The 23061-nt window shown below is 43.9% G+C and overlaps 1 protein-coding gene across 1 annotated transcript in view; it reads right to left on the bottom strand.

Moving 5' to 3' along the window:
* The window catches only part of SHISAL1 (shisa like 1), a 142941-nt gene that overhangs the window by 24261 nt on the left and 95619 nt on the right, over positions 1-23061 (bottom strand). Inside the window, exon 4 of the mRNA XM_070755294.1 lies at positions 13764-14069. Coding sequence (XP_070611395.1) covers positions 13764-14069 — 306 coding nt within the window. The remainder of the gene's footprint in view (positions 1-13763; positions 14070-23061) is intronic.

The following is a 23061-nucleotide window of genomic DNA, read 5'->3' as shown; positions in this document are numbered from 1 at the left end:
AATAGGACAGGAGACGGAAAGCACTCTAGTGCACTTGTCCTCACCCCTTACCGACCTCTTAGGAATCTGGATAGGTCAACCGTAGATAATCTAAGGGTAAAGTGTTGGGGGTTTGGGGATGACACTATGGAGTCTGGTAATGCTTCGACAACTCGGTTACTGAAGTCATATTTTTGACAGTCAAGTTTGGAGTGGTTAATATTAAGTTTAAATCTGTTGTGCGCTCTTGTGTTGTTGTAGTTGAAGCTGAAGAAGTCGCCGACAGGCAGGACGTTGCAGCATATGATCTTGTGGGCAATACTTAGATCTTGTTTAAGGCGTCTTAGTTCTAAACTTTCTAGGCCCAGGATTGAAAGTCTAGTCTCGTAGGGTATTCTATTTCGAGTGGAGGAGTGATGGGCTTTGGCCCGATTCAGCATAGCTCTTCTTAGGTTCTTATGTTTATTTATTATTTATTTATTAGATTTGTATGCCGCCCCTCTCCGCAGACTTGGGGCGGCTAACAACAATAAAAAGACAACGTAAACAAATCTAATATTGAAATCTAAAAACCCCAATTTAAGAGATCAGTCATACATACAGTCATACCATACATAAATTTTATAAGCCTAGGGGAAGGGAATATTTCAATTCCCCTATGCCTGACGACAGAGATGGGTTTTTAAGAGCTTACGAAAGGCAAGGAGGGTAGGGGCAACTCTGATATCTGGGGGGAGTTGGTTCAATAGGGTCGGGGCTACCACAGAGAAGGCTCTTCCCCTGGGTCCTGCCAAACGACATTGTTTAGTCGACGGGATCCGGAGAAGGCCAACTCTGTGGGACCTAACCGGTCGCTGGGATTTGTGCGGCAGAAGGCGATCCCGGAGATATTCTGGTCCGATGCCATGAAGGGCTTTATAGGTCATAACCAACACTTTGAATTGTGACCGGAAACCGATCGGCAACCAGTGCAGACTGCGGAGTGTTGGTGTGACATGGGCATATTTAGGAAAGCCCATGATAGCTGTCGCAGCTGCATTCTGCACGATCTGGAGTTTCCGAACACTTTTCAAAGGTAGCCCCATGTAGAGAGCGTTACAGTAGTCGAGCCTCGAGGTGATGAGGGCATGAGTGACTGTGAGCAGTGACTCCCGGTCCATATAGGGCCGCAACTGGTGCACCAGGCGAACCTGGGCAAACTTCCCCCACAAACATCCCCGCGAGAGCTAAGTGCCTTTGACAGCTTGCCTTCAGAAATCGTGGGTGATCCATCATTGGAGGCTTTCAATAACAGACTGGGCAACCATGTGTTTGAACTGAAATAGAGTTTTGGGGTTGGACTAGAAGACCTCCAAGGTCCCTTCGCACTCTATTACTGTACGTTCTATGGATTCTCCCAAAGTTAGTGTTGTACAAATTAAGCAAAGTAGTTAAGGTTAAGGTTGAGGAGCATCCAAATTGAAACTACAGTGGTACCTCATCTTACGAACGCCTCTTCTAACAAACTTTTCAAGATACGAAACCGGTTTTTAAGGGTTTTTTTGCCTCTTCTTCCGAACTATTTTCACCTTACGAACCCAAGCAGCTGCTGCTGGGATGAAGGGGTTTATTCCCCCCCCTTTTTTGAAGAAAGAAAAGGGAGGGGCAGCTTGGGGGAGGAAAGATTTTGCAGAGAACAACGTGCTTGCAAAGGCACTGAAATGGTGTCTTTTTAAGAAAGAAAAGGGAGGGGCAGCTTGGAGGAAAGATTTTGCAGAGAACAACATGCTTGCAAAGGCACTGAAAGGGTGTCTTTTTAAGAAAGAAAAGGGAGGGGCAGCTTGGAGGAAAGATTTTGCAGAGAACAACATGCTTGCAAAGGCACTGAAAGGGTGTCTTTTTAAGAAAGAAAAGGGAGGGGCAGCTTGGAGGAAAGATTTTGCAGAGAACAACGTGCTTGCAAAGGCACTAAAAGGGTGTCTTTTGAAGAAAGAAAAGGGAGGGGCGCCCCCCTTGCCTTTCTTCCTTCCCACTCACCCTTTAGCCTAGCCTTGCTTCTTCCACCCGCCCCCTTTAGCTGCTCCTCCCTGCCCTCTGTTCGCCTCCCTTCTAAAGTTTGGGATTTTCCTGAAGGATTTGCACGCATTATTTGCTTTTACATTGATTCCTATGGGAAACATTGTTTCATCTTACGAACTTTTCACCTTACGAACCTCCTCCTGGAACCAATTAAGTTCGTATGATGAGGTACGACTGTACAAGGGGAAAAAAAAGAAGCTTAAAAAAAGAAAAAATATTCAGAGTAATTTCAAAAGCAATTTGGGAAGAAAATACGGGCAGAATGCACACATTTTGCAGGCCTGCTAAGAGACTCCAAAGCTCATTAAAACTTGGGCTGTGTTTAAGGCATGTTTCGAAGTCTTTAGGGTGCTCATGCTGGCTTAGAATCCTTTTACACTTTCAATGCCCTGGAAAAACACCATAGCTTATGTTGGCCATTGAATCCTTGTCTGGCAAGAAGCAGGCCCCTTCTAAAATTTGCATAATTTAGGACGTTTTATTATGGGGGGGGGACTAGAGCAAACGGGAATCAGAAACATTGCTATGTCATAAGAGAGTGCTGCCAATTTGCTAGCCTCTGAAATTTAGAGTATAATTTGTTTACTGAAAAAAATTGGCAACACCTTGATTGAAATATGCATTTTCTGGGCTTCCAGAACATTTTGTATTTGGTTGCAGTTGGTTATGAGTGGTGCATGATTACAAGCCTCCTTAGAACCTCTACCTGCAGGGACATTTCGTCCCTTTGTTCCTAATTAAAACAACCTCACTTTTTTTCAACCTTCTACCAAGTCTGAAAAGAGATCCTCCTGCTTTAAGCACCATTTAAAACAAACTCCACAAGCGCTGGTGGGTTTCTTCTGCTTAGAAGAAAGAAGCTTGAAGGGTAGAGATGATATTCAGGGGCGTTCCGAATTGCTTCTTCCAAATACAGTGGTACCTCATCTTACGAACGCCTCTTCTAACGAACTGTTCGAAATACGAACCCGGTGTTTAAGATTTTTTTGCCTCTTCTTCCAAACTATCTTCACCTTACGAATCCAAGCCGCTGATGCTGGGATGAAGGGGTTTCTTTTTTCCCCCTTTTTTGAAGAAAGAAAAGGGAGGGGCGGCTTGGAGGGGGAAAGAGTTTGCATTTTAAAAAGTAGGAGAACAGCATGCTTGCATGTTCTGTCTGGGTCCCTCCAGAAGCAAACACCAACCCAAAAAGAGAATCCAGACACACTGGTAAAAAGCAAAGGCAGTTTATATAATTCAAAGCAAACACAGGTAACAGAAAATGTCCTTACAAACAGGAACACGCTGGAACTTCAAAGATGTTTCACGAAGGCCATGAAGTAAAACAGGATTCTTGCTGTCAAAAACAATGCTGGAGATAACAAACATACGCCTCCCCCAAGTCTTCCAGACTTCTAGGCCACAAGCCAAGATCAGAGACGCCGAAAAGCAAAGCAGGGTCACAGAACTTCCAGTTGATAACGCTCCACATGGCTTCAAGGGCTGGCCTGCCTTTTAAACCCTGCTGAGGAGAACCACACCCAAACCCAGTTGTTGCCAATTCAGTGGTGCCAATACCTTTCTAATTGGTCCCGTCTCTGAGCTGCACGTCACTGTCTCATGTCAATTATAGCCTGTGCTTCCTCATCCAATGAGTCCAGGCTACTGGCTGGGGAGAGCCCCCCCCCCCGGGGCACTCAGGCTGCTCTCCCTCATCCTCTTCCTGACTTTCCTCTCTCCCGTCTGCTTGTTCCTCCCCCTCCTGTTCACTGTCCTCCTCCTCCGGGCATGGATCCAGCAGAGACGCAGCCGGTCCCTGAGGAGCCTCAGGCTGAATCACAACATTGCAGAGGCAATGAAAGGGTGTCTTTTGAAGAAAGAAAAGGGAGGAGCACCCCCCTTGCCTTTGTTCCTTCCCACTCACCCTTTAGCCTAGCCTTTCTTCTTCCACCCGCCCCCTTTAGCTGCTCCTCCCTGCCCTCTGTTCGCCTCCCTTCTAAAGTTTGGGATTTTCCTGAAGGATTTGCACACATTATTTGCTTTTACATTGATTCCTATGGGAAACATGGTTTCGTCTTACGAACTTTTCGCCTTACGAACCTCCTCCTGGAACCAATTAAGTTCGTATCATGAGGTACCACTGTATTGAAGCAGGAACAGCTCTGTTCTGTTCCAAGCTTGCCAAAAGAGAACGCTGTTTCAATAATAATAATAATAATAATAATAAGCGTTGTGAGTGGTCCACGGGTTGGCTCTGGGCCAGCTCCTGCAACGGGGAATTTGGACGTTGGTCTAGGGGAATCCTCAGGTTCACAGAGACTTGTATTATTGGCAACAGCGTCTGATAGTGAAGATTCATTGCCAAGGTCAGATGGTGGAGAAGCAGAATCAGACGGAGAGATGGGTGCAGCCAGCCCATTAGTTAATGACCCCATTAGTGAGTCATCAGACTCGGAGAAGGATCGATGGATAGATGCCCACATGTGCAGGCTCATGGCTAGAAGGGACCAACTGCACAGGTATCGTCGGAGATAAGGGAGAACACCTGTTGCTGAGGCAATTAGGTTAATGGGGTTGATGATAAATTACAGGCATTGGGGAGTACGCATGACTGTGGAACATGTGCACTTCCGAACTGGTAGGGAAGGTGTTGTGTTTGGCCTTGGGCCGGCTGCTGCTCACACATCTGTGAGAGATGCGTCAGAGTGATTGCGAAAGCCTGGCTGACAGCCAGGAAAACGTGGCAGACAGCTCAGAGGATGTAGCAGATGGTTCAGAGGAGTTGGCAGACAGCTCAAAGGAACTGGCAGATAGTCCAAGGGACTTGGCAGGCAGCCCATCGGATAGCCTCTCTTCTCTGGATTCGGATGCCGAACAGATAATTAATATGTGTAGCCGGAGAGCAATGCAATGCAGGGCTCAATTAAGGGATTATCAACGGTGATTCTGGTGTCACCTGTGTTTGGGTGTGGTTCACAGAATGAGGGCTGGGTGTGGTTCACAGAATGATGGCTACAGTTATAAAAGAGAACAGAGGCAGAGGCAAACTGTGGATGTTTATCTGTGTGGTTTGTGTGGCTTTGTGGTTCCTGCTTTTAAGTCTCTGCTCTGGCCTTTGGATTTCAACCCAGCATTGTCAGGCAAGTGGGAGTTGAAAACTCTGGAACTAGCTGCTGCTCTCGTGCTTTGAAAATTCAGAGAACTCTTGGAACGTCTCTGCTACGTGAATTTTGTATTTGTTTGCTTTTTCATGAACTTTGTATCTAGCTGAATTTTCACCTCGAACTGTGTTTTACTCCTGAAAATAAGGACAGTTTTCTTTAGCCTTTTCTTTTATGTTTAATACAAGTTTGCTGATTAGCAATGCACGTGTGTGTCTGACTTTCTTTCCTGGACCGTTAATTATCACCTGAGCCCGGTCAGGCAGAACAGAAGGTAAGTAGATTTCATTGCTATGTCTAGATCATGGATTATTTATTTATTGGACTTTTATGCTGCCCCTCTCTGAGGACTCGGGGCAGCTTACAACATATATAGGAACAATATGACATCCTAAATTCAATTAATATAAATTAATAGTCTAAAAACCCCAAAACCATAAAAAACACTCATTCCCATTCAAACAACTAATTCACAATACATTCGTCCGCCAGGGGGTTAAAGTCTAGTGGGCCCAAACCTGGCGGCATAGATGAGTCTTGAGACTCTTGCGGAAGGCGAGGAGGGTGGGGGCAGTGCCAATCTCTGGGGGGAGCTGATTCCATAGGGCCGGGCCCCCCACAGAGAAGGCTCTTCCCCAGGTTCCACCAAGCGACATTGTCAAGTTGATGGGACTTGGAGAAGGCCGACTCTGTGGGACCTAAAAGGTTGCCACAAAGCTGCTTTTTCAGAAGGATACTGTCCTGTTAGAGCTGAAGAGATTTCTTGGATGAGAAGTGAAACATCTTCAAACAAAAAAAGAAAAAAGAAAAAAAAAAGTCCAGTTGCTTCCTGAAAAAGCACCTTTGGGATTAGTGTTGGTTATGACTTATAAAGCCCTTCATGGCATCGGACCAGGTTATCTCCGGGACCGCCTTCTGTCGCACGAATCCCAGTGACCGGTTAGGTCCCACAGAGTTGGCCTTCTCCGGGTCCCGTTGACTAAGCAATGTCATTTGGAGGGACCCAGGAGAAGAGCCTTCTCTGTGGCAGCCCCGACCCTCTGGAATCAGCTCCCCCCAGATATCAGAGTTGCCCCCACTCTCCTTGCCTTTCGCAAGCTCCTTAAAACCCACCTCTATCGTCAGGCATGGAGAATTGAAATTTCCCCCTAGGCTTATAGAATTTATACATGGTATGCTTGTATGTATGAGTGGTTTTTTAAATTGGAGTTTTTTAGATTGTTTTTAATATTAGATTTGTTTACATTGTCTTTTTATATTGTTGTTATATTATTGTTAGCCGCCCCGAGTCTTCGGAGAGGGACGGCATACAAATCTAATAAATAATAATAATAATAATAATAATATTTATTTATTTATTTATCAGATTTGTATGCCGCCCCTCTCCGCAGACTCGGGGCGGCTCACAGCAATAATAATACAATGTAACAAATCTAATATTTAATTAATTTATAAAACCCCAATTTAGAAACCAATCATACATACTAGCATACCATACATAAATTTTATAAGCCTAGGGGGAGGGAAAATGTCAATTCCCCCATGCCTGACGACAGAGGTGGGTTTTAAGGAGCTTACGAAAGGCTAGGAGGGTGGGGGCAACTCTGATATCTGGGGGGAGTTGGTTCCAAAGGGTCGGGGCCGCCACAGAGAAGGCTCTTCCCCTGGGTCCCGCCAAACGACATTGTTTAGTTGACGGGACCCGGAGAAGGCCAACTCTGTGGGACCTAACCGGTCGCTGGGATTCGTGCGGCAGAAGGCGGTCCCGGAGATATTCTGGTCCGGTGCCATGAAGGGCTTTATAGGTCATAACCAACACTTTGAATTCTGACCGGAAACTGATCGGCAACCAATGCAGACTGCGGAGTGTTGGTGTGACATGGGCATATTTAGGGAAGCCCATGATAGCTCTCGCAGCTGCATTCTGCACAATCTGAATAATAATAATAATAATAATAATAATAATAATAATAATAATAATATCTCATCTGGTTTCCCCATCTCTATGTACCAACTTCTTCTGTCCCTTATCCTCATGACCTTTCCTTCACAACTCGGTTTTTCCTCTTCCACAATCTTGCCTCCTTATTGTTGTCATTCTTTCCCTACCTGCGAACTGCTTTTTGGATCTGGCAACCTTCCTTGGGGAGAAACCTACCCTCTCAACTTTTTTGCAAACCAACCTTACAGCACAATGAGAATAACAGTCATTAGGCATTAATGAGCTGTTTGCACATTTCCGACTTAACAAGGAAAGCTGCAGAAATAAACAAGCCCGATTACAAGGATGGAAGTGGATTCATTCATCTCCTTTGACAAAGAGGGTGCAACCCAGATAACACAAACATTTGCCACTTGGCTGGGCCCATTCCGTAGGAAAGGACCTTGGGGAAAGGATGAGAGCTACAAAAAAGTAATTTTAAAAGAAGGCTGGGAAAAAAATCAGCCAAGACTGCCGCATAACAATTATAAGTAATAAGATAAAAATGACCGAGAAAGTTAAGAATGAACAGTAATTAAGAAAGAAGAAAGGAAAATATTGTTGCCCCGCCAGAGCCATCGTGGGGCTTCCTAGATTCGCCCACGTTTCTGCAACACTCCGTGGCCTGCATTGGCTGCCGATCAGTTTCCAGTCACAATTCAAAGTGTTGGTTATGACCTTTAAAGCCCTGCATGGCATTGGACCAGAGTACCTCCGGAACCGCCTGCTACCGCATGAATCCCAGCAACCAATAAGGTCCCACAGAGTTGGCCTTCTCCGGGTCCCGTCGACCAAACAATGTCGTCTGGCAGGACCCAGGGGAAGAGCCTTCTCCGTGGCGGCCCCAAACAGGATGGAGATTATGAGGAAAAATAGGGAGTGTAGAAGAAACATCATTCTTTCTTGTGTGTAAGTTTCATTGTGTTTAATAAATAATTGTTGAAGAAAAAAAATGTGGTGCATTACTTTCTGGGCGACCCTTATAGATGTACTACCAATATGTAAGGCATATACCCAGGGGTGGGCTTCAAGCATTTTAGCAAGGGGTTCTCTGCCTGGTTTTTGGGAGGGCATGTCCACGGTGGGCATGGCCTAGTTGGCCTCCTGTACCATGGCAGAGGGGCATTTTTGCCCTTCCTGGGCTCTGGAGACTTACCTCGAGGCCCTCTGGAGGCTGGTTTCCTGAACTTCTGGGAGGTCCATGTTTTGCCCTCCTGAGCCTCTATACACACCCCATACCAACCTGCATTTAAAATGGGCCATAATAATGTAATATATCTTTAAGAGCTTTGACTGGTTTGGCCATAAGAGGGCGCCAGTATCTTTCCATGTGGGGGGAGTTTACTTTGATATATTCTTAGCTGTGTGCTGCTGTGTGCAGTTTGTTATCTTTTGCTACTTTGTGTTGTATATATAATACTTCGTTAACTCCTGGGAGGTGCGGGGTGGGGGCAGCTAGGAGTGAGATTTGGGGGTTCTCAGAACTGCACAGAATCTTAGCTACAGGTTCTCCTGAAACCCTGTGAACTCCCCTGCATATACTGAAATATAATGTGTGCATAAACAGTGATACCTCGTCTTACAAACCCCTCGTCATACAATCTTTTTGAGATACAAACCCGGGGTTTAAGATTTTTTTGGCCGAAACATGGCCTCCAGGAAGGACGTCTTCATGACGTCAAAGCTCCGCCCATGGAATTCCCTATTGGGATTCCCCACCTCCTTTCCAACCTCCAGATCAGCCGAAAACGCCGCTGCCGATCGCAAAAACGGCGCTCCACTGAGTGCCGCCGCCCGGCTGTAACCTTCTGAAACAGCCCAGCGCTTCTCGGTGGCATCTGGAACCCGAACCCAAACCCAAACCCAAACCTGAACTTCCGGGTTCAGGTTCGGGAGAACACCAAGAAGCCCCCCGGCTGTTTTAAAAGGTGACAGCTGGGCAGCGGCGCCCAGCGGAGCGCCATTTTGCGATCTGTGGTGGGTTCCTAAGGTGAAAAAAGTTTGTAAGAAGAGGCAAAAATTTTCTGAACCCCGGGTTCATATCTCGAAGTGTTCGTATCACGAGGGGTTCGTATCATGAGGTACCACTGTATACCCATATATTATTTACTTGTTTATTAGTTATTTCTTCTGGTTTCAAGCCATTCATAAAGATTTTCCCAAATTGTGTAAAAGTCTTTCTCTTGTTTATTTTGGAGTTCAAAAGTGAGCCTGGACATTTCAGCGCAATCCCTGAGTTTGTTTATAATCATATTATCTGTTGGGAGGTTATTGTGCTTTCAAATGGCTAGATTAGCCGAGGCTGGGACTAGTAACGGGAGCTAACTCCCTTACGCAGTGCTAGGGAGTCAAACCACTGAACTGCCGACCTTTCAATTGACGAGCCCAGTTTCTTAGCATACATTGGAACATCATCTTTCGGCTGTGGCGAGGAGGGTGTTTGCTCAGGTTCGCCTGGTGCACCAGTTGCGGCCCTACTTGGACAGAGAGTCATTGCTCACAGTCGCTCATGCCCTCATCACCTCGAGGTTCGATTACTGCAACGCTCTCTACATGGGGCAACCTTTGAAAAGTGTTCGGAAACTTCAGATCGTGCAGAACGCAGCCGCGAGAGCCGTCGTGAGGCTTCCAAGATTCGCCCACGTTTCTTCAACACTCCGTGGCTTGCATTGGCTGCCGATCAGTTTCCGGTCACAATTCAAAGTGTTGGTCATGACCTTTAAAGCCCTACGTGGCATTGGACCAGATTACCTCCGGAACCACCTGCTACCGCACAAATCCCAGCGACCGGTTAGGTCCCACAGAGTTGGCCTTCTCCGGGTCCCGTCAACTAAACAATGTCGTTTGGCGGGCCCCAGGGGAAGAGCCTTCTCTGTGGCGGCCCCGGCCCTCTGGAACCAATTCCCCCCGGAGATTAGAACTGCCCCCACCCTCCCTGTCTTTCGTAAACTACTCAAGACTCACTTATACCGCCAGGCATGGGGGAGTTAAGATAGTCCTTCCCCCTAGGCCATTACAAGTTATGCATGGTATGTTTGTGTGTATGTTTGGTTTTATTATAAGGGTTTTTAGTTGTTTTATTAATTGGATTTCTACATGCTGTTTTTATCATTGTTGTTAGCCGCCCCGAGTCTACGGAGAGGGGCGGCATACAAATCCAATAAATAGATAGATAGATAGATAGATAGATAGATAGATAGATAGATAGATAGATAGATAAATAAAATAAGATATATAGAAATGTGCAAATACAGGCTGGAAGGAAATGGAAGGCAGAAGAAAAACAGTAATAGCTGTACTGTAGCAGCTATTTTTTTAAAAAAAATACAATTCTCTAGCATGGGGAAACATCTTTACCACACTCACCTAAATATCATCAGTCCTCTATTCAAAAGGAAGCTTGGGAAACTTCAAAACAAGTGCCATTTATACCTTGACGCTACGCACAAAATATTTGCAGGGTTTCTCCTGCAGGAATCTAGGTCATGAAGTTTGCAGGAGCAGAGCTCATTTAGCTAAAAGCCATCACACACACACAAAAAAATCACTTCTCCCATCACAAAGGCTGCACAGACTTCCTGGAAGCCAGAAGATGCTCCTTTTTCGACATTGCTGCAAGGGGCACATAGAATTTATGGGTCCTTTTAAACCTGGGGAATGGAAGGTTGGTTGCCCATGTCAAAAAGCTTTCGTCAATTATAGAAGTCGTTCACTGGTATGTGGATTAATTGTTTATGAACACCGGAATAGAGCATATCGGTAAAACGCTTTCTTCAGTATCTTAATAGAGGCCAAGCTCAGCTCTTCCTGTGGAAAATACTTCCGCATTGTAATGTTTAGGAAACCAGTCATGTCATTTTACCATTTCGCTTCTTTTTATTTTTATTTTTATTTTTATTTTTATTTCTCTCTCTCTCTCTCTCTCTCTCTCTCTCTCTCTCTCTCTCTCTAATTCTATCTATCTATCTAATTCTATCTTTCTATCTTTCTATCTTTCTATCTTTCTATCTTTCTATCTTTCTATCTTTCTATCCATCCATCCATCCATCCACCTACCTACCTACCTATCTTTCTTTCTATCTACCTATCTACCTATCTACCTACCTATCTTTCTTTCTACCTACCTACCTACCTACCTATCTACCCATCTACCCATCTATCTACCTACCTATCTATCTACCTACCTATCTTTCTACCTACCTACATACCTACCAACCAACCTACCTACCTACCTACCTACCTACCTACCTACCTACCTACCTACCTACCTACCTACCTATCTATCTATCTATCTATCTATCTATCTACAGTAACACCTTGTCTTACGAACCTAATTGGTTCCGGAAGGAGGTTCGTAAGGCGAAAAGTTCGTAACACAAAACAACGTTTCCAATTGGAAACAATGTAAAAGCGATTAATGCGTGCAAAGGGGGGGGGAAATCCCAAAATGGTGCTCTGCTGGGCGCCGCCACCCGGATGTCACCTTTTAAAACAGGCATTCTCCCGAACCCGAACTTTTTGGGTTCGGGAGGCCGCCGAGAAGCGCCGCCGCCCACCTGTCACCTTCTTAAACAGCAGGGGGGCTTCTCGGTGTTATCCCAAACCCGAACGCGGAAGTTCGGGTTCGGGTTCCGGAGGCTGCCGAGAAGCGCCCGGCTGTTTCAGGAGGTTGTAGCCGGGCGGCGGCGCTCGGCGGTGGCATTTTCGGCTGATCTGGAGGCTGGAAAAGAGGTGGGGAATCCCAATAGGGAATTCCATGGGCGGAGCTTTCACGTCACGAAGATGTCCTTCCTGGTCGGCCGAAACGTGGCCTGCTCACCCATTTTGAGACTCTCAGAAATCACTCCCCCTAAATCCTTCTCTTCTGAAGTTTTTGCTAGCACAGAACTGCCAATTCAATACTCAGATTGAGGATTCCTTTTGCCCGAGTGCATTATTTTACATTTGGTCTGAAATGTAAGAACTGGTCTGAACCAGCTGAATACCACCTCTGATCCATTTGTATCTGGGCAGACTCAGTGGAGAAATCTGACTCTTAGGATGCTCCGTGTAGCAGTTTTGCAAAATTAGTTGGGTAGATACTTAACTGCCTTATTGCTATTCAAACAGATTCTGTAAGGGTTAGATTGAATTGCCCTTGCGTGTACGTGGACATTTTCATCTTCTTACACATTCATACTGCATGCCCCAAGCCCTTTTTTTCTACAAAATCAAATGCACACATTTGCAAGGGAGATTGAATCACTTAGCATATATTTGCTGTTTCTTTGGGATGGATACATATGCAATAGATCAAGTAACTAGAAATTCCACATTTTCCTGGGTGTTTGTCATTCCACTAGGCTTAATTAATCATGCATCCCAATTAAAAGACAAAATATAGAGGTACAGACTATTATCTAGATTGCTAGTGCCCGGTTCAACGGCCCTTTCTGCTTTCTCTAATTGGTCCAAAGAAAATATTTGCATACGTGTGACTTCCCACTCAATGCCAAAAATACGAATTCTTGCCCTGAAAATAGAAATATCAGACGCATTCCCTTTTTTTGGTAACTTTATTGGTTTCTGAAGTCCCAGCTAGTTATCAGCATTTAGCTGACTTGGCTCTCTTCCAAAAGCTAATCCTCGAGGGATGGGAGACCACAAGGAAATCCTGAATTGTTAGGTTAATTGTTAATTGTTATTTGACCCCTATGACAATCATTAAGTGTCGTATCACCTGATTCTTGACAAATGTATATTTTATTTTATGTACGCTGAGAGCATATGCACCAAGACAAACTCCTTGTGTGTCCAATCACACTTGACCAAGAAAATTCTATTCTATTCTATTCTAAAAGCCAATGCAAGCAGTGACAAAATGACTTCTATAAGGCTGCCTAAAGACTTTTACCATTGATGCCGATAGTTACCTTGATTAGAACTCAATACTAAATCTAAAAGCCCAATTTTGGTTCCTTTTTCTTCTTCTCTCATTCTCCAACTCCCCTCAAGCGCAAATGTCTTTCTTCCCTCTTTTTTGTTGCAGCAGGAAAATTGAGGCTTCTACGGTTGTCCAGAAAATCAATGTAGTAGGCCAGTGATGGCAAACCATTTTTCCCGCGGGTGCCGAAAGAGTGTGGGTGCGCGCTATCGTGCATGCGCAAATGTCTACACCCATAATTTAATGCCCGGGGAGGGTGAAAACAGCTCCCCCCTCCCCAGAGGCCCTCTGGAGGCTAGAAACAGCCTGTTTTCCCAACTTCTGGTGGGCCCAGTAGGTTCGTGTTTCACCCTTTTTATCACTGTTGTTAGCCGCCCCAAGTCCACGGAGAGGGGCGGCATACAAATCCAATCGATCGATCGATAAATAAATAAATAAAATAAAATAAAATAAAATAAAATTTCGCAGTCTGCCATTTTGATACATTCTGTGGTTGCTCCATCCAAACATGGAGCTTATTTTTGGACACTAAGGAAATAGTCATCAAACAGGCATGGTCATCTCTGTAGACTTCCCTTCCAGAGCGACACCAGAACCACTGAAATAAAATCACATTGCTCTGACAAGGCATCTCATAAGAAGTATCCATCGGACAAAAGATTAAGGTATTTCACAAACTTACCAGGCAGTTGAGCTTGGGAAAGACATCAGTGGTGGAGTTAAAGCTTCTCCTTTTAAGGTGTGGGCAGCCTGGGGTGGTTGAGAGGCAGGCTGAGAGTGCGTCTGAGTCTCTACTTGCCTTGAGTCCTGAGTTGGTTTAATCCACCGGCTTGTCTCCGGTTTCATCCATTTTCCCTGGATTCCCCATCTTGCCATGTAAACTTTGCAAATGTCGTAGTTCATGGAGGAGTAATATAAAAGGTCCAGAACCAGCAAGACCACGACGAAAAACCCATAGACCCAAACGCCTAACAGTGCACTGTAGTTGCTGTAGAAAGAGAAGAGAAAGATGGAGTTAGAAAGGGACTGTAATCAGGCACTTAAAGTAAAAGGACCAGATTATAACTTCGGTTATAAGCAGGACACCATTGAGGGGAGGGAGAGATGGATGGACGACGGACGACTGAAAAATCTCTACAGACTTTTACCTTGTTTGTTTTTGTGTATTGCTTCCCAGTTCGGCACTTCTATCAATTTATTATCTTTCCCGTTTTTGAGAAGCATAAAAACAGTAACAAAGTACCGTAGCCTGTGTTGGGTTTCACCACTCTACTACATGCTTGCACTGTCTTGTAAACACATCTCTATGGTCAGGTCGCAATTAACTGAGCAGCGCGTCACCTTTTGATGGCCAAAAGGGGCAGGTACTCTACAGACTATATAAACTTCTGCAGAGTAGATGGTCCCCGCTTCTGATCCTCTTTTGGCCCTGATGACCCTTCTTTCCACCTGCTTCTACCTACTGTGTGCTCCATTGTCCTCGGTTGAGGACACATGTGTGAGATGAAATCCAAAGCCATCCTCACACATGGGACCATCGAGAAGTTATTAATATGGACTGGAATATAAGCTTATCTGCCTGCAATCTGTAATTGCACGAATCAACAGAATTGTAAGTAAAGATTGTACTTTCCATCTTTGTGAAGGAGTGAACATTCATTGTTAACAAATGGGATTCTGAGCCACGTGTTGATTTCTTGCCATGCTAAATCCACTGCAAATTAAGCCAGCTGAACTCTGCTAATACTAATAATATTAATAGTAACCAAAATACCCAACAGCCTGGACTTTATTCCTCTGGACTGCCCATCCCTCCATCCATCCCTCCATCCATCCCTCCATCCCTCCATCCCTCCATCCCTCCATCCCTCCATCCCTCCATCCCTCCATCCACCCACCCACCCACCCACCCACCCACCCACCCACCCACCCACCCACCCACCCACCCACCCACCCACCCACCCACCCACCCACCCATCTATCTATCTATCTATCTATCTATCTATCTATCTATCTATCTATCTATCAACCTAGAAACATAGAAGATTGACGGCAGAAAAAGACCTCATGGTCCATCTAGTCTGCCCTTATACTATTTCCTGTATTTTATCTTAGGATGGATATGCAGTATATGTTTATCCCAGACATGTTTAAATTCAGTTACTGTGGATTTACCAACCACGTCTGCCTGGTTCATGTAACCCTTTCTTTCTTTCTTTCTTTCTTTCTTTCTTTCTTTCTTTCTTTCTTTCTTTCTTTCTTTCTTTCTTTCTTTCCTGTCTGTATCTGTCTGTCTGTCTGTCTGTCTGTCTGTCTACGTACCTACCTACCTACCTATTATTTCTAGGTCGCCCTTCTCTTAAGACTCAGTGTGGCTTTTGCATCATATAGCTTAAAGAATGCAGTTCGGAAATCCTGTTTCCATGCCATCCATTAAAAAGAATAATTTGGTGGGGAAAAGACTAAAGAAACTAGACAAACATTATAGGAAACTTTCTCCCTTTTCTTTATCCAATTTTATTTTGTTTTCTGTTTTGAGACATTCAAGCTGTGACAGTTCAGCCTGAGTAAAAATTACTCAATATGATTTTGCCAATTGCAGAGTTTGGCCTACGAAAAACACAGGATTGCCAAGTGGCTCCCTAGTTTTGCATTCCAATATGTGCTTTTAAAAAAAATAAAATAAAAATAAAACCAGAGTTCTGCTTCTAGCAATGCTTTGTAAAATGTATTACATTATGCTGCTAATTAGATTCACAGCCTGCTTCATTTCTGTCCTATATTTCTTCTGTATATGCTCTCCAGAAAGTCATTTACAAATAGGGATGACGCCGAAGGGGAGGAGGGATCAAAAGCATTTTTACATACATAGTATTGGTTCAATGAATAGAGAAATGTAGATGCGAAAAGCTCTTGGATTAAGTTGTTTTTTTAAAAAATGGAACTTTTAAGCAATTTTCCTCTCTCACATAGGATCGAATTTTAAATAGTGTAGAAAAAATAATAAGTGAAAAGATAAATGAAAGTAAAGCACAAGCCGGTAGTATATATAGAATGCTATTACAAATGGAAGAAGAAGTAACAAAAAGTTTAACAAGATGTTGGCAGGATGATTTACAAATAGATGAAAGAGAAATGAAAGAAATAATAGAAAATATATATAAGATTAAAAATATGAGAGTTAGAGAGATGAGAAGAAAAATCTTACATAAATGGTACTATACACCTGCACAAATTGCACACTTCCAGGGGAAAGAGAAGGGCATATGTTGGCACGGATGCCAGAAAAAAGGAATTTTTATGCATATGATCTGGGAGTGTGCAGAAATTCAGAAATTCTGGAATGTAATCCAGAATGAAATTAATAAAATGTTAAACATTAACTGGATTATTACAAAAGAAATAGCAATTTTAATCAAATATAGAGAATTAGGAGAATTTAAGGAAATTAAAACCGCAGCACTGGAAAGTGCTCAAGCGGTGATGGTATTAGGATGGAAAGATTCTACAAAATGGACATTACAAAATTGGTACTGGTATATGGTGGATCACATACATTTTGAAATTATGGAAATAAGATTAAATAATTTTGATAAGAATAAATTGGAGAAGCTGATGGTGCGATGGAACAAGGTAAAAGACTATATGTTAAGTAGAATCTGTGATGTAAATATGAAAAATAAATTGCAATCACTCTTTCAGTAATACTAGAACAAGATAGAGCCAAGGAATAATAGATAAACAATTAAATTTTTTTTTGAATCCTCTTGTATGGGTGGTGGGGGTGATGGGGTGTGTGTTGTTGTTAGGTGATGGGCACATGCACTGTGCACTGTTATATGTCTGTTCTATGTAAACTATTATAAAAAACCAATAAAAATTTATTATAAAAAACAACAACATAGGATCGAATTTCTTTTCAGAAGCTGCCTTATTGCTAATTCAGTTTTAAAAACCCAACACATTTCTATTTACAGGAAAAAATTCATTTCTAGAATAGGAGGGCTTTCTATAAAAGTTTTATATTACCCAAATACAATCAACCAAAGGAAAACATTTTCCAGTTGAACTATAGTTAACTCTTCTATTAAGTTGAGTTAGAGAGAAGGAAGAGAATCAGCTCAAAGGGTTCCAAGTCTAAGTCTAAAGTTTGGTCAAGCAGGAGAAACATCAGTACAACAAAGATGCAGGATTCTCAGAATAATGAATGGCATTATGAATTTGAAATTCAAATTCAGATTTCTAGGTTCTATCATATCTCAAGACCTAAAATGGTCACCTAACATCAAAAGCGTCATCAAAAAAGCACAACAAAGAATGTTCTTTCTGCGCCAATTCAGGAAGCTCAAACTGCCCAAGGAGCTGCTGATACAGTTCTACAGATGAATCACTGAGTCTGTCATCTGCACCTCTACACCTGTATGGTTTGGTGCTGCAACCCAACAAGACCGACACAGACTTCAGAGGATAATCAAAAGCAAAGAAAAGCAAGTAGGATGCTTGGCTGCACAGCTAGAGGTATAACAAGCAGGAAGAGGGAGATTGTGATCCTGCTATATAGAGCGCTGGTGAGACCACATTTGGAATACTGTGTTGGGTTCTGGAGACCTCACCTACAAAAAGATATTGACAAAATTGAACGGGTCCAAAGACGGGCTACAAGAATGGTGGAAGGTCTTAAGCATAAAACGTATCAGGAAAGACTTCATGAACTCAATCTGTATAGTCTGGAGGACAGAAGGAAAAGGGGGGACATGATCGAAACATTTAAATATGTTAAAGGGTTAAATAGGGTTCAGGAGGGAAGTGTTTTTAATAGGAAAGTGAACACAAGAACAAGGGGACACAATCTGAAGTTAGTTGGGGGAAAGACCAAAGGCAACATGAGAAAATATTATTTTACTGAAAGAGTAGTAGATCCTTGGAACAAACTTCCAGCAGACTTGGTTGGTAAATCCACAGTAACTGAATTTAAACATGCCTGGGATAAACATACAGTGGTACCTCAAGATACGAACCCCTCGTCTTACGAACAACTCGTGATACGAACCCGGGGTTCAGAAAAAATTTGCCTCTTCTTACGAACTTTTTTCGAGTTACGAACCGGCGTTCGGAGACTGCTGGGAAGCCGCGCGGCTGTTTTAAAAGGTGACAGCCGGGCGGCGGGGCTTCCCAGAAGCCTCCCGAACGCCGGTTCGTAACTCGAACAAAGTTCGTAAGAAGAGGCAAAATTTTTCTGAACCCCGGGTTCGGTTCGGGAGGTTGCTGGGAAGCCCCCCAGCCCAGCTGTCACCTTTTAAAACAGCCGCGCCACTTCCCAGCTGTCTCCCAAAGCCGAACGCGGAAGTTCAGCTTTGGCGTTTGGCTTCAGGAGACAGCTGGGAAGCGGCGCGGCTGTTTTAAAAGGTCGCAGCCAGCCTGGGGGGCTTCCCAGCACCCCCCGAACCCGGGTTTGGGGTTCGGGGGGGGTGCTGGGAAGCCCCCCAGGCCGGCTGCGACCTTTTAAAACAGCCGCACCGCTTCCCAGCTGTCTCCTGAAGCCAAACGCCAAAGCCAAACTTCCGCGTTTGGTGTTCGGAGACAGCTGGGAAGCCGCGCGGCTGTTTTAGAAGGTCGCAGCCGGCCTGGGGGGCTTCCCAGCACCCCCCGAACCCCAAACCCTGGTTCGGGGGGGTGCTGGGAAGCCCCCCAGGCCGGCTGTCACCTTTTAAAACAACCGCGTGGCTTCCCAGCAGTCGCCGAAAGCCGGTTTTTTGCGGGGGGGTTTTGGTTGCACGGATTAATTGACTTTACATTGTTTCCTATGGGAAACAATGTTTCGTCTTACGAACCTTTCGTCATACGAACCTCCTCCTTGCACCAATTAAGTTCGTATCATGAGGTATTACTGTATATCCATTGTAAGATAAAATACAGGAAATAGTATAAGGGCAGACTAGATGGACCATGAGGTCTTTTTCTGCCGTTAGTCTTCTATGTTTCTATGTTTCTAAAAACCCAAAGCATTTCTATTTATTTTATTTATTTATTTATTTATTCATTTGTCCAATACACAGATACATAGCAAGAAAAATAGACATGTGATAATATAAAAGAGGGTGAAATTGAACTTAGAGGAGAGGATATATGAAAGGAAGAGAATATATAAGATAAGTGAAAGAAAGGAGAGACAATCGGACAGGGGACGAAAGGCACACCAGTGCACTTACGTATGCCCCTTACTGGCCTCTTAGAAATCTGGAGAGGTCAATCGTGGAGAGTCTAAGGGAGAAATGTTGGGGCTTAGGGGTTGACACAATTGAGTCCGGTAATGAGTTCCACGCTTCGATAACTCGGTTGTTGAAATAATATTTTTTGCAGTCAGGTTTGGGGCGGTTCGTATTTATTTATTTATTTATTTATTTATTTATTTATTTATTAATTATTTGGATTTGTATACTGCCCCTCTCCGAAGACTCGGGGTGGCTTGAAGTTTGAATCTGTTGCGTGCTCTTGTGTTATTGCGGTTGAAGCTGAAGTAGTTGTTGACTGGTAGGACATTGCAGCATATGATCTTGTGGGCAATACTCAAGTCGTGTTTTAGGCGCCGTAGTTCTAGGCTTTCTAGGCCCAGGATTGTTAGTCTATTTTCGTAGGATATTCTGTTTCAAGTGGAGGAGTGAAGGGCTCTTCCGGTGAAATATCTTTGGACATTTTCAAGGGTGTTGATGTCTGAGATGTGGTATGGGTTCCAGACAGATGAGCAATAGTCTAGGATGGGTCTGGCAAAAGTTTTGTAGGCTCTTGTGAGTAGAGTGAGATTGCCTGAGCGAAAGCTGCATAGGATCAGGTTAACAACTCTAGATGCTTTTTTGGCGATATTGTTGCAGTGGGCTTTAGCACTTAGGTCATTCGATATTAGTATTCCAAGGTCTTTTACAGAATGTGGGTTAGCAGTGAGAGATTGTTTATTCAGTTCGTATGTGCGGTTAGGATTTTTTTTGCCAATGTGGAGGGTAGAGCATTTGTTGGTTGATATTTGAAGTTGCCAGGTGTTAGACCAGTCTGAGACAAAGTCCAGGTCTTTTTGGAGAGTGAGTGTGTTTCATTTCACTTCTAGGACAGGAGGGCTTTCTATAAAAGCTTTATATTGCCCAAGTACAATCAACCAAAGGAAAACATTTTCCAGTTGAACTATAGTTAACTCTTCTATTAAGTTGAGTTAGAGAGAAGTCTACAATTTGGTCAAGCAGGAGAAACATCAGTACAACAAAGATGCAGGATTCTCAGAATAATGAATGGCATTATGAATTTGAAATTCAAATTCAAATTCCTAGGTTCTATCATATCTCAAGACCTAAAACGGTCACCTAACATCAAAAGCGTCATTCATTTCTTTTTTTTAAATTGGATTTGTATGCCGCCGCTCTCCGTAGACTCGGGGCGGCTAACAACAGTGGTAAAAACAACATGCGACAATCCAATACTAAAGTAGCTAAAAACCCTTATTTTAAAACCAATCATACATACAAATGTACCATACATAAATTGAAGAAGCCTAGGGGGAAAGAATATCTTAATTCCCCCATGCCTGACGACAGAGGTGGGTTTTAAGAAGCTTACGAAAGGCAAGAAGGGTGGGGGCTATTCTAATCTCTGGGGGGAGTTGGTTCCAGAGGGCTGGGGCCGCCACAGAGAAGGCTCTTCCCCTGGGTCCTGCCAAACGACATTGTTTAGTTGACGGGACCCGGAGAAGGCCCACTCTGTGGGACCTAATTGGTCGCTGGGATTCGTGCGGCAGAAGGCGGTCCCGGAGATATTCTGGTCCGATGCCATGAAGGGCTTTATAGGTCATAACCAACACTTTGAATTGTGACCAGAAACTGATCGGCAACCAGTGCAGACTGCGGAGTGTTGGTGTGACATAGGCATATTTAGGGAAGCCCATGATTGCTCTCGCACCTGCATTCTGCACGATCTGAAGTTTCAGAACACTTTTCAAAGGTAGCCCCATGTAGAGAGCGTTACAGTAGTCAAGCCTCGAGGTGATGAGGGCATGAGTGACTGTGAGCAGTGACTCCCGATCCAAATAGGGCCACAACTGGTGCACCAGGCGAACCTGGGCAAACGCCCCCCTCGCCACAGCTGAAAGATGTTTCTCTAATGTGAGCTGTGGATCGAGGAGGACGCCCAAGTTGTGGACCTTCTTTGAGGGGGTTAGTGATCCCCCCCCAGGGTAATGGATGGACAGATGGAATTGTCCTTGGGAGGCAAAACCCACAGCCACTCCGTCTTATCAGGGTTGAGTTTGAGTCTGTTGACACCCATCCAGGCCCCAACAGCCTCCAGACACCGGCAGATCACTTCCACTGCTTCACTGACTGGGCAAGGGGTGGAGATGTAAAGCTGGGTATCATCTGCATATTGATGATATTTCACATCAAAAAAGCACAACAAAGAATTTTCTTTCTGCACCAATTCAGGAAGCTAAATATGATAACAGATTAGGCAAGTGGCTCAATTTTCTTGAATTGCTATAAAGGTTCAGTTCTAGATAATGATCAAAATGATTAAAGCGTTCATGGGTAAAAACATACTATTGAATTATTTCCTATTTTAAAAGTAATTAAGGATCATATTAAGGTACTAGAGAAGGAAAGACAATAAAAAACTATTAAGTATTCAATAAGTAGTGCATAGTGTACGTCCCCCCCCTTTGGTGGGGGCAGCAGCCCAATACTGGGTGCATCTTATACTCCGAATTTAGCTTTTTCGAAGCTTTTTTTCCTGTCCTAACGAGGTGCTAACAATCTTCTCAGCTTGCAGGATTTTTTTCACTGCTACTCCAAATAATTTTTTCCCCAGCCGTAAATCTTTGCAGCCTTATTTTCATTGCTACTCCCTCTGAAGATCTTTTTTCAGCTCTAACCGGGGGATAAAATAATGTGCTGAAGCTCACCAGATTAAGGATGCTAGCCAGATGAGTACCTGGTAGGTAGAATTTCTCCCCTATTTTTATCCCCCAAACAATGTTCCCTCTAATTTTTTTTTTGGTGTGGGCGGAAAAGTATAGTGTCTGAGCGGCAGTCCCTTTGGACTGGGCAGCATAGAAGTATAAATAAATAAATAAATAAATAAATAAATAAATAAATAGATAGATAGATAGATAGATAGATAAATAAATAAACAAACAAACAAACAAACAAATCAATCAATCAATAAGAAAAAAATTCCCTTTCTTTTTTATTAAAATAAATTAATAAAAGAAAACCAAAATCTATTACTATTATTACTATCTTCTCTTTTTCCATCCGTCTCCTCCCCCCTTGTGTGTGTGAACTCTTGAACCATTTCCAATAACAGGTGAGCTATTGGAAATGGTTCAAGAGTTCACACACACACACACACACACACATACACAAAACACACACAAATGGCTGGGTTTTCCCCCCTCTATTATTATTTGGGTGCTTTTTACCATATGCTTTAAATCAAGAGTCATTTCTCTCTCTTTCTCTCTCCACCTCTTGCTCTCTCTCTCTTTTTCTCACTTTCTCTCTCCCTCTCTTTCTACCTCTCTCCCCCTCTTGCTCTCTCTCTCTCTTGTTTTCTTTCTCTCTTTCTATTGCTTTCTCTCTCTCTCACTCTTTCATTCTATCTCTTGTTTTCTTTCTCTTCTCTCTCTTGCTATCTCTCCCCCCCCTTTCTCTCTCTCTCTCTTTCTCAGTTACTTTGTCTCTCCCTCTCTCTCTGTCAGCGAGGGGGCTGCGAGAGCGCTTTCTCCGAGCACTTTGGGAACGCCTGCTCTGTCTCTACTGCAGCCCCCTTGCTGAAACGTCTGGGACGAAAGCGCTCCCAGCAGTGAAGGGGCTGCGAGAGGGGTGGGGCGGGCATTCCACAAGCGCGCGGAGAAAGCCCTCTCTCCCACCCCCCTGGCTGGCAGCGCAGAAGTGGAGAAGAAGAAGTCGCAGCCACCACCGCGAGAGAAGTCGCGCCCCAAG

This window comes from Erythrolamprus reginae, chromosome 6, assembly GCF_031021105.1.
Source record: "Erythrolamprus reginae isolate rEryReg1 chromosome 6, rEryReg1.hap1, whole genome shotgun sequence".
In the NCBI taxonomy this organism is placed as follows: domain Eukaryota; kingdom Metazoa; phylum Chordata; class Lepidosauria; order Squamata; family Dipsadidae; genus Erythrolamprus; species Erythrolamprus reginae.
The sequence above is the reverse complement of the archived record's forward strand: the minus strand, read 5'-3'. Positions and strand labels throughout refer to the sequence as shown.